Below are 17,063 nucleotides of genomic sequence, written 5' to 3' on the forward strand. Positions count from 1 at the left end.
CCGGGGTTTGATAAACCATGGAGGCTGCACTAGGCTCTAGTCTGATTTGGCAGTGTTTCAACAGCTGGATGCCCTTCCTAACGCCAACCACTCCGTGAGTGTAGTGGGAGCTTTTATGTGCCACCGGCATAGGGGTCAGAGGAGGCTGGCAAACGGCCACGATCAGTTGGTGCTTATATATATATGGTGAGAAGTAAACAACAAACAGATGTATTAGTTTAACGCTTGGGAAGTAAGAAAGTCTTTTACATTCGAGCCTACACTCTTCGACAGAAAGGAACACAGAAATAAACAGGGAGAGAAAATATATGCATGCATGTATGTTTGGACAAACTGTGCAAAATTGCTGACTTACCTTTTCTGAATAAATGGACAATGGTACCATGGGATTGACTACAATCATAGTGGGTCCTGAATAACTGTGAACAAGGGTGCTTCCATACCGTTGTCGGATAACATGAAGAAGGCTGGATTCATTGAGGTAACGAAGCATTGTTAAATCTTCTGTCTTGTCAAACTGTGGAGGATTTGACTGAAGGAAAAACAAAGATTTGACATTAGTCATTGAGAAAGATCAAATTATGGAAAAACTGCAGATTTAGGGAGTCAAACTGCGCTGGATTAAAATGGGGGACACACAGAAATTACGCATTAATCCATGACAGAAGGATTAACTATAGAAACTGCAGAATTAGATACATTTCACTGTCAAGGAAAATGGGTGAGAGAAAAAACCCAGCGTCTACTTACTCCCTCCACAACACTAATCTCAAAAAGTCTTCTTGTGAACGTGACCTGGGCGTTATTGTCAACAGCGATTTGCATTGGACAAAATGCATTGCTAAAATTACCAAGAAGGCTGGTAAATGTCTTCTACAAAAATGAACACCAAACAAACGCACAATGTGCAATGCTTTTTCTATATGAACAGTGATGTTCCACTTGTCCTGCAGCCTTTTCAAGTGCCATCGCAGTCAAATGGATTCCGTAAAGCTATTCTTCTCTATGATATACCCATTTATCTAGCTTCTTGGCTGAGAAACAGTAAAATTAATTAGCTGATCAAAGACGGGTATTACTGCTAGCATATATATATATATATAATATATATATATATATATATATATATATATAGTACAAAGTAAGATAGGGGTTATGAAAGTAACCCACTATGGGATATCAGTTATCCAATATACTGCTGGTAAGGTACCCAAATACTAAATACATAAATGCTTATAATTGCAATGCAATTAATTCATTTATTGTATTGAAGGTAAAATATTTTACCTCAAATTCATAATACAAATAAGAAAATGGAGGAACAAATTCATTTCGATCATCAACTTACGGATATTATAATGAGAAGATATTTAAGTCCTTGATAGAGACCAAGGTAAATTGAACAACATGTATAACAGTTGAACATTTTTGATTTTACAAATTTTCCATTTCTAAAATATAATCTGGTTTCGTCTAACCAACTGGTCTCTGTCATACCAAGATCTAAATCTTGACCACATTTGAAAGGGTTGCACTAGTATGACATTAGCTACAATGGCTAAAACAAGCTCAAGGATGAAGCCTCTTTTGGATATTTTTAAACAACTGGTCCCCCATCCTGCAGCCCCTAACAGTAGATATGTTGCTCCTTTCTCTCTCAAATTAGCTCTTATAAAGTTAATGTTAGTTTTACATTAGAATCTTATCTGTTAATTAATTATTTGAAGTTTTCTACTGTCATACCGCAACTGATCTTTAAAAAAGTTTCTAATATCAATGATGTAATAAAAACAATTTTTTTACCTTCTCGATGTCTTCTTCATCCACTTCAATAACCTCTCCACCATGATCCATTTTGACCTTGACTTTTCCATCAGGGAGGGGTGACATACCATTAGTTTTTAAAAGTGTGGCACCAGAAAATCCACCCTTATGGATCAGCCATATCTTATCCGACTCCAACCAAGCTTTCTCAGTTTTAACATCTTCTTCAGATTTTGTCTGAAATTCAATTTGAAAATATTAAGATTATACAATATTTTTATGCAAAGAAAAGGTGTTAATTTTATTTTTTTCTCTGTGTGTGTGTATGTGTGTGCAAAGTCATTTTCAGTATTAAATACACAGTAAATTATTTAAAAAAATTTTAATCTTATAAACACAAAATATTCTTTTAGATGAGTTGTTATTAATAAAATCTCGCATTTTCCAGACTTTTAGCCTCAACTTTAGGCTGTTTATAATATTTCATCTCAAATCATCGTGAGGTATCTTATTCCTGAATGTGTATTGTCCTAGATGAGATTCAAGCCAGGAACCTTTATTTCTAAATGGAGGGAACTATGTCTCCTTATCAACTATTGTATGCACCTGTATCCTGATGGTTAACATTGTCATTAAGGATAAAGATTCCAAATCCTGAATCTGTTCTGGGACTGAGTATATATTCAAGAATAAGACACCTAGTGACAGAAAATCAAAGTAATTGAAATATTGGATAGGTGTAAAAAAAAAATATTTTAAATATTTTCACATCATACTGTGATATACACTGTAGATGTTGCACACACCCTAAATGTTGTGAATACACATACAAATTGTAAATAAACACTCTAGACATATGTTGTAAATACTGTATATATGTGTGTACGTGTGTGCATGCATGCGCGCACACACATACACACACACACATATGTACATGCAATATTCTATGTATACACTGTCAGGGTTATATTAATAGCAAAGAAAATAATAATCGAATAAGGCGGCAAGCTGGCAGAAATGTTAGCGCGCCAGGTGAAATGCTTAGCGGTATTTCGTCTGCCGCTACGTTCTGAGTTCAAATTCTGCCGAGGTCGACTTTGCCTTTCATCCTTTCGGGGTCGATAAATTAAGTACCAGTTCCACACTGGCGTCGACATAATCAATTTAATCCATTTGTCTGTCCTTGTTTGTCCCCCCTGTGTGTAGCCCCTTGTGGGGAGTAAAGAAATAAGAAAATAATAATCAAACCATTCTACTTTCAATATTTACTCTTTTACTCTTTTACTTGTTTCAGTCATTTGACTGCGACCATGCTGGAGCACCGCCTTTAGTCAAGCAAATCGACCCCGGGGCTTATTCTTTGTAAGCCCAGTACTTATTCTATCGGTCTCTTTTGCCGAACCGCTAAGTGACAGGGACGTAAACACACCAGCATCGGTTGTCAAGCAATGCTAGGGGGACACACACAAACACACATATATATATATACATATATACGACAGGCTTCTTTCAGTTTCCATCTACCAAATCCACTCACAAGGCATTGGTCGGCCCAGGGCTATAGCAGAAGACACTTGCCCAAGATGCCACGCAGTGGGACTGAACGCAGAACCATGTGGTTGGTTAGCAAGCTACTTACCACACAGCCACTCCTGCGCCTTTATTTAGTGAACAAAAATAAAGAAATTCTAAATTTTAAAAAGATTCATAGAGAACCATTTGTCACTGGTCACATAATGAATGTAACCTAGCAAAAAGAACCACAGTCATTGGTTAACCGATGTATATAAACTCGTCACATAATCAACATGAGTAATTTGTTGGTGTCAAGGTCAGTTTTCAGAATTGCAAACAACTTGGGACACAAAACTCTGCTTGCGAAGACCTGTTGAGGGAATTGAAATCGAAATCGCTCAAAAGTCAATGGAAATTGTAGTTGTGATACCAGTGGCGGTGGCACGTAAAAGAACCATCCGAATGTGGCCGTTGCTAGCCTTGCCTGGCACATAAGAAGTACCCACTACATTCACAGTGTGGTTGGCGTTAGGAAGGGCATCCAGCTGTAGAAACACTGCCAGATCAGACTGGGCCTGGTGCAGCCTCCTGGCTTCCCAGACCCCAGTTGAACCGTCCAACCCATGCTAGCGGACATTAAACGATGATGATGATGATGATGGCCAGATGGCATCCTCATAAGCAAAGCAATATTGAACACCAACTCAGTTTTGAAAAACTGTCTTATTCACTAGATATCCAATAAAATGGGACCACAACACAATAGAGGGAATATGCACATGTGCATTTGATCTACTAGATATAGAATGTAAATTTCCTCAAATTACACCATATTGACTAAAATAAATAAATATACAAATAACACAAATGGCCAGAGATGGAATGCTTCTGATTATAAGTCTACTTTCAAGATCAGTCTATTTCTGATTTTTGTACATTGATCCATGGTCTACATGAATGTTATATATCTCTCTCTATATATAAACGGCAAAATGTTTGCGTGTGTGTCCTTTATACAAATCCACAATTTTTCAGTTAGAGGGCTCGCATTTTCTGTGGTCATTGAAAACTATCCAAGGGTGGTCGTGCACATCTTTTACATTTCCCCAGTCACCCCACAAACCATTAAAAAATCAATAGAAGTGACTTTTTGTGAATTTTCTATCCAAAACCCAATCAAAATGCCCGAAACTTGATACGCCAATTGAAAGCTTGCTAGCTGTATGTGATTGGTCGGAGATTTGGACAGTACTCGCGTGTATGTGCGCACGCACGCAGCTGTATATGCATGCACTAGCACTATGACCCGGCAACCTAGTCTTGCATATAAAAATATACTCCTTATGTATGTAAAATTTTAACAAAAGACTACCTAAAAGCCATCAACAGTTCGAAAGTCCACAAATAGTTTAAATTTGAAAAACTTTTAGAAAAGGCCAAAAGCTCATAAGGAATATCTCAGTAACCCAATTCCAGCATACTCAATCAAAGGTCAAACAGAAACTAAACAACATTAATATCAAAAATAATGATTTTTGTCTGTAAGTTACTCCAATATCCTTTATAAAACTGAACTGATTGAGCAAGTAGTGATAGCTGTCGTGTAGCATTTTAAAACCTAGACATTTATAGGAAAATCTCTATCTTCACCAAATCGTGAAAATGGTGGAGCAAAAGAATGTGAGTGGAAAAGCCAGATAACCTGAATAAATGAGATTAACAAGCAATGTCTGATAGAAGCAAATTTTACTGGAATTAAGGTGAATCCTGCTATATCTCTTAGCTAGATATTTTCTCTTATCTGTTAACATCACAAGAATGAATAAGCAACAAAAGATATTAGAGATACTGCGTGGCAGGGAGAAATCTTTCAGTGTTTTATTTAATTTAAATATTTCAAAATATTTCTCATGTATCAAATTATCTCGCAAAGCACAAACGACTTAACAACCATCGTTACCACACCACCACAACTTGATAATTTAGAATATGGAAGGAATAGATAATATAGTCCTAGATACACTATGCCTGAATAGGAGATGGGCTGGTGACTTGGATCAAAGATTTATATCTTTGATCAGAGGCCAACACTATTATGATTGACATGGGGTTAAATCAACATCAACAACACAGAAGGATCCATTCGATAATGTTGTCCACTCATAGCTGTGTTGCTGGTTCAGAACTATCCCTGGGTTAAGTAACTACAACAGAGAATGAAAGGAACATTAAATAATATGGTTCTAGATACATTGTCTGAATAAAAGATGAGTGGTCATGGCTGGATCAAGACTGTCCTTGGGCTAAACAACAACAACTAATAATAAATGACAAAATCTCAAGGTGAACAAAAATGTCATCAATATATAGAACAAAGGATGTCTGTGCGTGTGTGTCTGTAGTACATATGCATTTCTACAGTTTTCAACCAATTTTCAAACTTTACACATATCATCATCATCGTTTAGCGTCCGCTTTCCATGCTGGCATGGGTTGGACGATTCAACCGGGGTCTGGAAAGCCAGAAGGCTGCACCAGGCCCAGTCTGATCTGGCAGTGTTTCTACAGTTGGATGCCCTTCCTAATGCCAACCACTCCATGAGTGTAGTGGGTGCTTTTTACGTGCCACAGGCACAGGTGCCAGGGGAGGCTGGCAACGGCCACAATCGGATAGTGCTTTTTACATGCCACAGGCACAGAGGCCACTCGGGGCAGCGCTGACAATGGCCACGTTCGGATGGCTCTCTTATGTGCCACCGGCACTGGTACAATTTCCATTGATGTTGATCGATTTCAATTTTGATTTTCACTTGCCTCAACAGGTCTTCACAAGTAGAGTTTTGTGTCCCAAGAAGGAAAGGTATGCATAAGTGGACTGGCTACATCCCATGTAGAAGGCCACGGGTTATGGTCTCACTTGTCCTGCCAGGTCTTCTCACGCACAGCATACTTCCAAAGGTCTCGGTCTCTAGTCATTTCCTCGGTGAGACCTAAAGTTCGAAGGTCGTGCTTCACCACCTCGTCCCAGGTTTTCCTGGGTCTACCTCTTCCACAGTTTCCCTCAACCACTAGGGTGTGGCACTTTTTCACACAACTATCTTCATCCATTCTCGCCACATGACCATACCAGCGCAAACGTATGTGAGTATATTACTTACATGCCAAGGATGGTCATGCACCTTAACATTTTGCCCAGAATTCCCATGTAAAACAAAAAACCCAGGAAAAAATGTTTTTTTACATGGCTTTTTCTCTAAAAGCTTCTGCAATTTTCAACCAATTCTCTCCCTTCTCTCTCTTTTCCTCATTCTGTTTCTTTTGCTTACACATATTCTTTCTTTTATACTATGTCTGTTTCTTTCACTATCTCTCTCTCTTTAATTCACTCACACACAAATTTCTGTCTACAAATTTACTTCCGTGTATTTCAATTAGTCATGCATAAAAATCTCTGTTGCTATGGTTTTTGTACATTCTTCCTGAAAAATAATTTAGTTATTTTACATTTCTGTTCACCCAGTGTGATTAAATTAAGTTTTGCCACATCTACCTAAAAACTAACTTCAGTCTATTTCAATTTTGTCGTGCATAAATAACTATTTCTTTACTACCCACAAGGGGCTAAACACAGAAGGGACAAACAAGGACAGACAAACGGATTAAGTCGATTATATCGACTCCAGTGCGTGACTGGTACTTAATTTATCGACCCCGAAAGGATGAAAGGCAAAGTCAACCTTCATGGAATTTGAACTCAGAACATAGCGGCAGACGAAATACTGCTAAGCATTTCATCCAGCGTGCTAACGGTTCTGCCAGCTCGCCGCCTTTCAAATATCTTTGCCTTTACAGTATATGTACATTGTCTCAAAAACATGCCAACCACTCCGTGAGTGCCACCGGCACAGGTGCCAGACGAGGCTGGCAAACAGCCACGATCGGATGGTGCTTTTTACATGCCACCGGCACAGGGGCCAGGGGAGGCTGGCAACGGCCATGTTCGGATGGTTCTCTTACGTTCCACCGGCACTGGTATCACAGCTGCAATTTCCATTGATGTTGATCGATTTTGATTTTGGATGCTTAAATTCAGTTTTGGCACATATGCCTAAAAATTGACTTCAGTGTATTTCAGTGTTGTTGTGTGTAAATATCTTTGTCTTCATGGTATTTGTACGTTCTCCCAACAAAGGATGTCTGTGTGTCTTCATACCAAGGATACCCATTATTCCATTGGGAGTGGAAATTCCCTTTACTTTCAGGCAGTTGCAATTTCCTCTCTTTTTACTCTTTTACTTGTTTCAGTCATTTGACTGTGGCCATGCTGAAGCACCGCCTTTAGTCGAGCATATCGATCCCAGGACTTATTCTTTGTAAGCCTAGTACTTATTCTATCAGTCTCTTTTGCCGAACTGCTAAGTTACAGGGATGTAAACACACCAGCATCAGTTGTCAAGTGATGTTGGGTGGACAAACACAGACATACACACACACACACACACATATATATATATAACGGGCTTCTTTCAGTTTCCATGTACCAGATCCACTCACAAGGCTTTGGTCGGTCCAAGGCTATAGCAGAAGACACTTGCCCAAGGTGCCACACAGTGGGACTGAACCCGGAACCATGTGGTTGGTAAGCAAGCTACTTACAACACAGCCCCATGTAAGTTTTGAAATGTCGATTAACAAATCGCAGGGGCAAATACTCTGGAGAAGGACTTCAACTGGAGGAGTCGTGTTTCTAACATGAGAAATTGTATGTTGGCTGCCCCAGAGTGGGGACCAAAAACAATCTATTTGCATTTTCCTCACAAGGTAAAACAAAAAATATTGTCTACAGAGAGTTTCGGTAGGCTTTCTATGTACCTACCTCTGGGCATCTTTCAGACTACTTGCTGCAACAAGCTCACAATTTGTGTAAATGCCAAAAGGAAGTGGTTACGAAGAAAGACTAGTTAAGATGCTGATGAGAGTCCACAGGATCCACCCCAGTCAATAGGAGGGTTTCCAGGATCTGAAAACCTTTGATGACTAGGTATGTGGAACATAACGGGAGGCCTGCTTCAAGCATGGGTCATTAGAAGATGGGGTACAGTGGGATGCAACACTGGTAGAGGCTGCTGCATCAAAGTCCCAGTCTTGGGAGAGTTTACACGGTCCTTCACAGTCAACAGGAGTGTTTCTACCTCAGTCTTTTACTGCACGGGGCCCGAGGACCATGTTTCCACGAGTTGAAAACCTTTGATGGTGAGATAAGTGGAACATACCGGGAGGCCTGCTTCAAGAGAGTGGGTTGCTAGAAGATGGGGGCACAGTGTCATGCAACACTGGCAAAGGATGCTGTACCAAAGTCCCCAAAAGTCTCAGGGCATTGTTTGCAGTGACATTGCAAACATGTATGTTATGTGACCCCAGTTCTTTGTAGTTCAAGTACAGGGATGAGGAAAAGGAGAGGACGTCTTCATACCAAGGATTCCCCTTATTTGACTTTATTGTATATTTTAGAGATTTTAAATTTCAATATTCTTTCATTTTTATATGTATTTTCATAATTTTCAAGTCATTATACACCCATATATTTCAAATTTTCTCAGAAAAACAGATATTTTTACTCTTTTTTTGTGGTTGTGACATACTTCAAAAATATTTTGTATGTTTCTTTGAATGTTGGTATGTTTTGGCATGGAATACTATATGTTTTTCAAAAAAAGCTTCAGCAGTGCTGGTCATTAGACTAGAAAATAAGTGTTCTTAGAATGATGAAGTGTTCACACGCCATGCAACACCGGGTACCTCTGCTAGTAGCAAATAAAAAAGTGAAAAAACAAGAGCTGAATATAACATTTATTAAGAGGAGATAAACATGTTCAGTCAGAAAACAAAGTTTTATTCTTTATTCTAACAAAAACCCAGTAGACCCACTTCTACGATAATCATGTACTTTAGCTCTTAGTTTAATAATTCATATGATAAAGTCAAGCAGATATAAATCATGTTTATTGTTTAATTGATGGCAATAGCAGTGGTAAGAAAACTATGGGGATGAAAGCAGATGGAGTGGGTGGGACGACTGACTTTTTCTAGATGTTAATCAAGTACCACAGCAACAAATTGTAGTAATCTATGTAATCTACAACCTATTTAACTGTCTAGCAAGGAGAAGGCCGGCCTCCAGTGTGATGTAAAATAATAATTAAACACTTTTGGTTAATAACTGGAAAGCTATAAAACATGTCAATAACTGAGATTCATCAATCAGCTACAAAGCTTTTGATGTAAAGATAAACAACCTGTTTGATAATAAAGAGAGGACAATTTATTCTTAAATACTCTGTCTTCAAAATAGGGACCACACCAACCAGTGAAAGAGACCCTTATGTAGCAGTTTACCTCCCTTAAACTCCCTGCTACTAGCTTTAAAATAGAGACTACATTAACAAGTTCCCAACTGCTGGTTTTAAGACAGGGACCACAACTAATGAGGAAGTCCCTATATTTCACTATATCTGTTCAATATACTACTAGCTAAGCGTTACTAAAAAACCTGCCCAATATTTTTTCAAGGAGCCAGTTGATATACTCTTGTAACATTCAACTATCCCTCAATATGCTCCCTATTATCATTAGAATAGGGGCAAGCTGGACCAGAGAGATTCAAATTAATCGCTTGCTCCATTGAGTCATATCTCTCAAGGAATTCTTCTTTGTTCATTGCAAATAGGGACCACCTAAGTCAATCATGTTGATGCCATACTTGACGGATATTTTATTGATCCTGATAGGATGAAAAACAAAGCTGCCCTGGGAGGAATTCAAACTCAGAACACAGAGCTAGAAGAAATGCCACAAAACATTTTGTCTGAGGTGCTAACAATTCTGACATAATAATAATTATTTCTGACATAGGTACAAGGCTTGAAATTGATATATTTATATAACATACTTCACTGGTTCTTTATTTTAATCCTTGAAGGATAAAAGGCGAAGCTGACCTCAGTAGGATTTGAACTCAGAACATAAGGCCTTTATTTGACACACGAACAATCCTGCCAATTCACCATTGTGTGCATGTGTATCTTTTCTTTTTTCTTTTACTTGTTTCAGTCATTTGACTGTGACCATGCTGGAGCACCGCCTTTAGTCGAGCAAATCAACCCTGGGACTTATTCTTTGTAAGCCCAGTACTTATTCTATCGGTTTCTTTTGCCAAACCGCTAAGTGACGGGGACGTAAGCACACCAGCATCGGTTGTCAAGCAATGCTAGAGGGCCAAACACAGACACACAAACATATACACACACATACATATAATATATATATATATATATATATATATACATATATATGACAAGCTTCTTTCAGTTTCCGTCTACCAAATCCTCTCACAAGGCTTTGGTCGGCCCGAGGCTATAGCAGAAGACACTTGCCCAAGATGCCACGCAGTGGGACTGAACCCGGAACCATGTGGTTGGTTAGCAGGCTACTTACCACACAGCCACTCCTGCGCCTATGTTTGTGTGTGTGCATAAACAGACAGATAGATAGATTTCATCATCATCATTTTAATGACCAGTTTTTCAATACTTGCATAGACCAGGCTGAATTTACTTAGACAGACAGACTTTCTATGGTTGGATAACTCCTTGGTGCCAACCCTCACCTGTTTCCAAGCATGGCCAGACATGCTTTTCATGTAAGACTAGAAACAAACATGATCAGCATTTAACATCCGTTTTCCATGCTGGCATGGGTTGGACTGTTCGAGAGGAGCTGGTCAGCTGAAGAGCTGCCTGGGCATCATGTCTGTTTTGGCATGGTTTCTACACCTAGATGCCCTTCCTAAAGGCAACCACTTTACAGAGTGAACTGGGTGCTTTTACGCAGCACCAGCACAGATGCTATTATGTGGCACTGTTACAGGTGCTTTTTATGTGGCACCTGCAAGCCCACAAGATTAGGAACACTCAGCTGAAGAGGGATGCAGGGGACATACCTGTATGCAAGGATGACCACAGGACTACAAGGATTTTTGTGGGAAGAATAGGCATTCAACAGATAGTCACAGCCCACATTTTGCTTCAGCAATCCGCAGACCAATATACCTATTTTTTTACTACCCACAAGGGGCTAAACACAGAGGGGACAAACAAGGATAGACGAATAGATTACGTCGATTATATCAACCCCAGTACGTAACTGGTACTTATTTAATCGACCCCGAAAGGATGGAAGGCAAAGTCGACCTCAGCGGAATTTGAACTCAGAATGTAACAGCAGACGAAATACCGCAAAGCATTTTGCCCGGCGTTCTAACATTTCTGCCAGCTCTAATTTATCTATTTAGCTATCTACCACACACACATATGTATATGCATGCATGCATGTATGTATATTGGGTGATCAAGTATTTTAAAACACTTTAGCAGGCCATATATGGAAAACAAACCAATGTAATGTTATATGACACGTAGCGAATTTCATCTTTCACATATCTCAAAAAGTGTCAACTTAATCTTACACAAAAAATTTTAAAAGGCTGTTGTTTATGGCTGTAGCCAACATTGACAGTGATTTGGTGATTGCAGACATTTTGAACATGGCCAGGTCCCATGTTTGAGAGCTGAAAAGTGAAGTGGAGGTCTCTAATGCAGATATGTTATTTGAGATCAAGAAAAAGTCTAAGATTACACTGTGTTAAAATGGCTGAGGGTTATTTCTATTTTTTGTCCCAGCAAGTCAGTGAGGGCCGTCACTAAGCAACTCAAGGTAGCACTACCAGACATTAGGGTTAAATCCTAAATATAAACAGAGTACAATTTTTACCTGGTAGGACTTGGGAAAGCTGAACAAACTGAAACACCCTAAAAAGCCCATCAGTTATGTTGTTCACTTCAAAGAACTTCAGTTTGGGATCAAGACCAAGACCAAAAGATGAACAGAAAGAATAACGGGTGGCCCTGCAACAACATTACAGAGGTACCCATAGTCATGCCCATCAAGTTCCCGTAATCTCTAATGATCTTGGCAGGTGTGAGCAATGAAGGTCACTTCCTAACTTCTCACAGGGTCTCAGAATTGATATCCCGGTCAAAACTAGGGTGATTGAGACAATGGACAAGCCCTCAATGAATGGTATGACCCACGGAAAACTATACATGTTTCAATGGGAAACTGCTTCCACCAACATGATTCTTGTGACTTGGGAATGGTTGGCTGAGAATTTTCACAATCATGTGACCTCCAGCATGTAACCTACTAGCTCTCCTGATTTGAACTGCCTAAACTAAAACATCTGCGGTGTTCCTGAGGTGTCCAAGGATTCACTGAAGGCTGTTATCGTTCTCATCCCGATTGTCTCAGGCATCTCACCAATCATACACACACACACACATATATATATATATATGTGCATGTACATTATGTAACAGTCATGGCTGTGTGGCTGAGAACACATGATTTCAAGTTCAGTTCCACTGCATGGTACCTTGGGCAAGTGACTACTTTTATAGCCCTGGGCCAACCGAAGCTTTGTTCGGAGGAGGAGACCTGCCCAATTCTGACATGCAGCCACTTCTATGGCCACATCAACACTGTCACTGAGGTTGAGAGTAGTTTTGCTGTATAACCTGTTGCTTTAATGTATCTAGTTGAACATGTGGACCACATTCCTGAAAAAAAAATTTTCTTCTTCGTCATCTAGCACATTATCATCATCGTCATCAATATCAACATTTTAATGTCCGTTTTTTGATATTTGCATGAGTCAGACAGAATTTGTTGAGGCAGATTTTCTATGGCAAGATGATGCCATTGCTGTCACTAACCCCCACTTGCTTCCAAGCAAGGCGATGGTGTTTTTATGGAAGGTTATAAACAAAGGACACCACTTTTGTGGCAGTGACATTCATAATGATCACACGATGTCAAGACAAGGAGACACAAATTCACTCACACACATGTACATACACACGTGTATGATGGCTTCCTTCAGTTTCCACCTACCAAATCCACTCACAAAACTTCGGTTGGCCCAGGGCTATAGTAGTAGTCACTTGCCCGAGGTACCATGCAGTGGAACTGAACTTTGGAATCGTGTTCTCGGCCACACAGCCATGACTGTTACATAATGAACATGCACATACATATATATGTGTGTGTGTGATTGGTGAGATGCTTAAGACAATCGGGCTAAAAACAATAACAAATGGGTTAACAAAAGGATCTAACGACATAATAAAATGAGAAAAACAACATGTAAACAACAGTGAATATAGAGATATACAGGTGTATCTGAGAACATGACAGACTAACAGACATACAAGCAGATAGTAATGTGTGTGTGTGTGTGTGTGTGTGCATGAGTTTCACTGTGTATATTTTCCTATGTATGCATGAGTACATCAAAGTGATTCAGCATGTGTGTGCATAGGAGCACGAGGGTTGTCGTGTGCACATATGCGCACGCACACACACACATGCCAAAGTGAGTATGTAAGTTCATTAGTATGGATGTGATTCTGTATATATGTGGATATATAGCTCAGATATAGAAAGTGTATGTGTGAGAGAAAGAAAGGGAGAATGGCTGTGTGTATGTGTGAGACAGAGGGAGAATGGCTGTATGTATATGTGTGTGTGTGTGTGATATACTCTTTTACTCTTTTACTTGTTTCAGTCATTTGACTGCGGCCATGCTGGAGCACCGCCTTTAGTCGAGCAACTCGACCCCGGGACTTATTCTTTTTGTAAGCCCAGTACTTATTCTATCGGTCTCTTTTTGCCGAACCGCTAAGTGACGTTCAGACTTTCACAAAAACACACATCTTAAACATACAATCACAACACCATCACATCTACTTTCCTCTCTCAAGACACCCCAGCTATCTATTCATCATTATTTCAGTTACTCAGTCCTTTTCATACCCACCACACCTGAGACAGCCTCCGATTCTATCTATGCTACAAAAAATTCCCATTCATAAATATTCATATTTAAACTTAAAACCAACCATTACAATGTTGACTAAAATTCATTTTGTTACGCCATGTTCCAAACTCGACATTTAATAACAAAAATCTGTTATTTTTACTAAACCCTTCTAAATCACCAATTATTTACAACATTAATAGAAACACCTGGACTGTATTATTTCATTAGAAACATGGTGATGAAAGAATTAACAATTAATTGGTAAGTTAACTTGTTAGTAAGTTAGTTAGTTAGTTAGTTAGTTAGTTAGTTGGCTTGTTATCTTACCCGGAGTAGTTTCTTCAAATCCCACGGAGGCTTTGAATATGTTTTTGACCCAGTAGATGTCCGTTTTGATGAATATTTGGAGGATTTAGATGCCATCTTTATCTTTCTCATACATCACACCACACATACACATTTTTTATATGTATATATATGCATGTTTGTATATATATATATAGATGTGTGTATTAAACAAGATACTTTCTCAATATTTCTGAGTTTGTATGTAGATGTGTGTTTGTGTGTAACAGGTACCTTTTTATTACCTGTAGTTAATATGAGAAAGAAACAAACAGGTACACATACATACACGCTTAGTAGTGTGTCACAATGAGGAAGTGAGAGAGAAAAGACACACACACACACACACACTGCAGTAGTACTACACTGTTTTAGTATGGTTCCATGGAGTGCTTAATTATCCAGTGGGCTGCAAAGGAATTGAAACAGGTAACCAGATGAGACAGCTCGAAGATGATGTAAATAATTGCACCCGAACAGCAGGTGTCTGTGTCATTGGTCAGCTGAAATGTCACGGTTGCAACACATGAGTGTGAGAAAGTAACAAAAGAGAAAGATGATATATCTGAGATGAAATCAAGAAAGGCAGAAGTTATAAAAAAAACTTTGCTTATCTTCTAGGAATGACCAGCAGTGGTGGTAGTGGTGGTGGATTGTGTATGAGTATGTGTGTGTGTGTGTGTGTGTAAAATGAGAAAGATAGAAGACAAGGGAGATGCTAAAGAGAGAGACATGGGTCAGAGAAAGAGAGGGAAAGAGTGAATGAGTATGTATGTATGTATGTATATGTGTCTAATACGACTGATCAAATGTCAAACTGCTAGTTTTCTTCCAAACCGCAGGAAGAAAGATATTTTTTTTCATCAATTTCTTTTTTCTTTTTCTTTCTTTATACCTCACACATGCAAAGGATAGTTGACACAAGTTGACACATCTCAGCGATAATCACTGCCCCACATTCTATTAAAACACCTCACAACACCACACCATGTTCAACCAATAAGGAAGAGTTCTTACACGTTCACTCAGCTTATAAGAAATAAACAAATGTCATTGAAATCACACCCTGCCAAAGAGAGGACAAATACATTTCTATAATGTAGTCCTAGATAAACTGTGTCAGAATAAAAGCCAAGATGTTTACAGTTGGAATATCTCTGATCATATAATGTCCACTAGATCAGGACTGACTGAGTTTAAATAATGACCACAACTGTATGTTGTGTTTACTTCACACTATGGAGGTCCCAACTCCAGTTAGGAGAGAACAGTAATGATTTTAGTGTGCATGTGTGAGAGAGGGAGGGAGAGAAAGAAAGGAGAGACAAGATGTGTGTGTATGTGTTTGTGTGTGCACGTACATGTAAGAGGACATGTGTGTGTCTATGTGTGTGAAAGAGAGAGAGAGAGAAAGAGACAGTGTGTGCGTCAGGGAGTGTGTAAACTGCAGGGGGTACAGAGTAGATTAACGACCATTATTTCGCAGAATATGGTACAAGCTGATCCAAAACCTGTAGTCTCCACAGTAACACAACAACAACAACAGCAGCAGCAGCAGTAGTAGTAGCAGCAGCAGTAGTAGTAACAGTAGTAGTAGTTGAAAGTAGTAGTAGCAGCAACAGCCCACCAAGGGTGGATGACTGGGGGACTGGTTTCAATTATATTAATACAGACTTTCAGCAGAAAATATCCAACTATGGCCACCACCATCACTACTACACAGAGAACAATCTGTAGTAAAGACCATTGTGATTTAATGTCTAACTTCCTGTCAGTGTGTGAGGTTTCGGAGAGGGGTGGCTGTAGTATACCTGCCTTCTCTAATTTAACATATCTAATTTAACTCAGGTAGGTAGGCAGAGAAGGTAGGTGAAAGGTGCTCCAGGTAGCATTCCCAAGTAGGAAGAGGAAGGTAAATAAACAAATATTTTACACACACACATACGTGTGTGTGTGTGTGTGTGTGTGTGTGTGTGTGTGTGTGTGTATATTTATGTACATGAACATACATATACAGAAATATATGCATATATATATACATACATACATATACAGATATATATTTATACATATAGATATACATACATACATAGATATATATTTATACATATAGATACATGTATATATATATATATACATACAAATATATATATAAACATATATACACATACATACATATACATATACGTGTGTATATATATATATATATATATATATACACATACATACATACATATATACACATACACACACACACATATATATATATACACACACATACATATATACACACATACATATATATATACACACATACATATATATATATATATACACATACATATATATATATATACACACATATATATATATACACATACATATATACACATACATATATATACACATACATATATATACACACACACACACACACATACCTACATATATATCAGCTTTCCTCAAGACCTATGCCTCTGGAGCTTTTAAGGTTCCCAGACAT

The 17,063-nt window shown here is 38.7% G+C and overlaps 1 protein-coding gene across 5 annotated transcripts in view; it reads right to left on the minus strand.

Annotated features, from left to right (window-relative positions):
- The window catches only part of LOC115224915 (unconventional myosin-XVIIIa), a 324,165-nt gene that overhangs the window by 184,194 nt on the left and 122,908 nt on the right, over window positions 1-17,063 (minus strand). For 4 of the 5 annotated variants that reach the window (XM_036513802.1, XM_029795876.2, XM_036513801.1 and 1 more), the window contains 2 exons: window positions 1,804-2,001; window positions 356-532 (listed from right to left, as the gene is read on the minus strand). In XM_036513802.1, the coding sequence (XP_036369695.1) occupies window positions 356-532; window positions 1,804-2,001 (375 nt within the window). Of the gene's footprint in view, window positions 1-355; window positions 533-1,803; window positions 2,002-14,542; window positions 14,679-17,063 lie in introns of those variants that run through there. The other variant, XM_029795879.2, reaches the window with a different exon arrangement.

Source organism: Octopus sinensis, linkage group LG26, assembly GCF_006345805.1.
Source record: "Octopus sinensis linkage group LG26, ASM634580v1, whole genome shotgun sequence".
In the NCBI taxonomy this organism is placed as follows: Eukaryota; Metazoa; Mollusca; class Cephalopoda; order Octopoda; family Octopodidae; genus Octopus; species Octopus sinensis.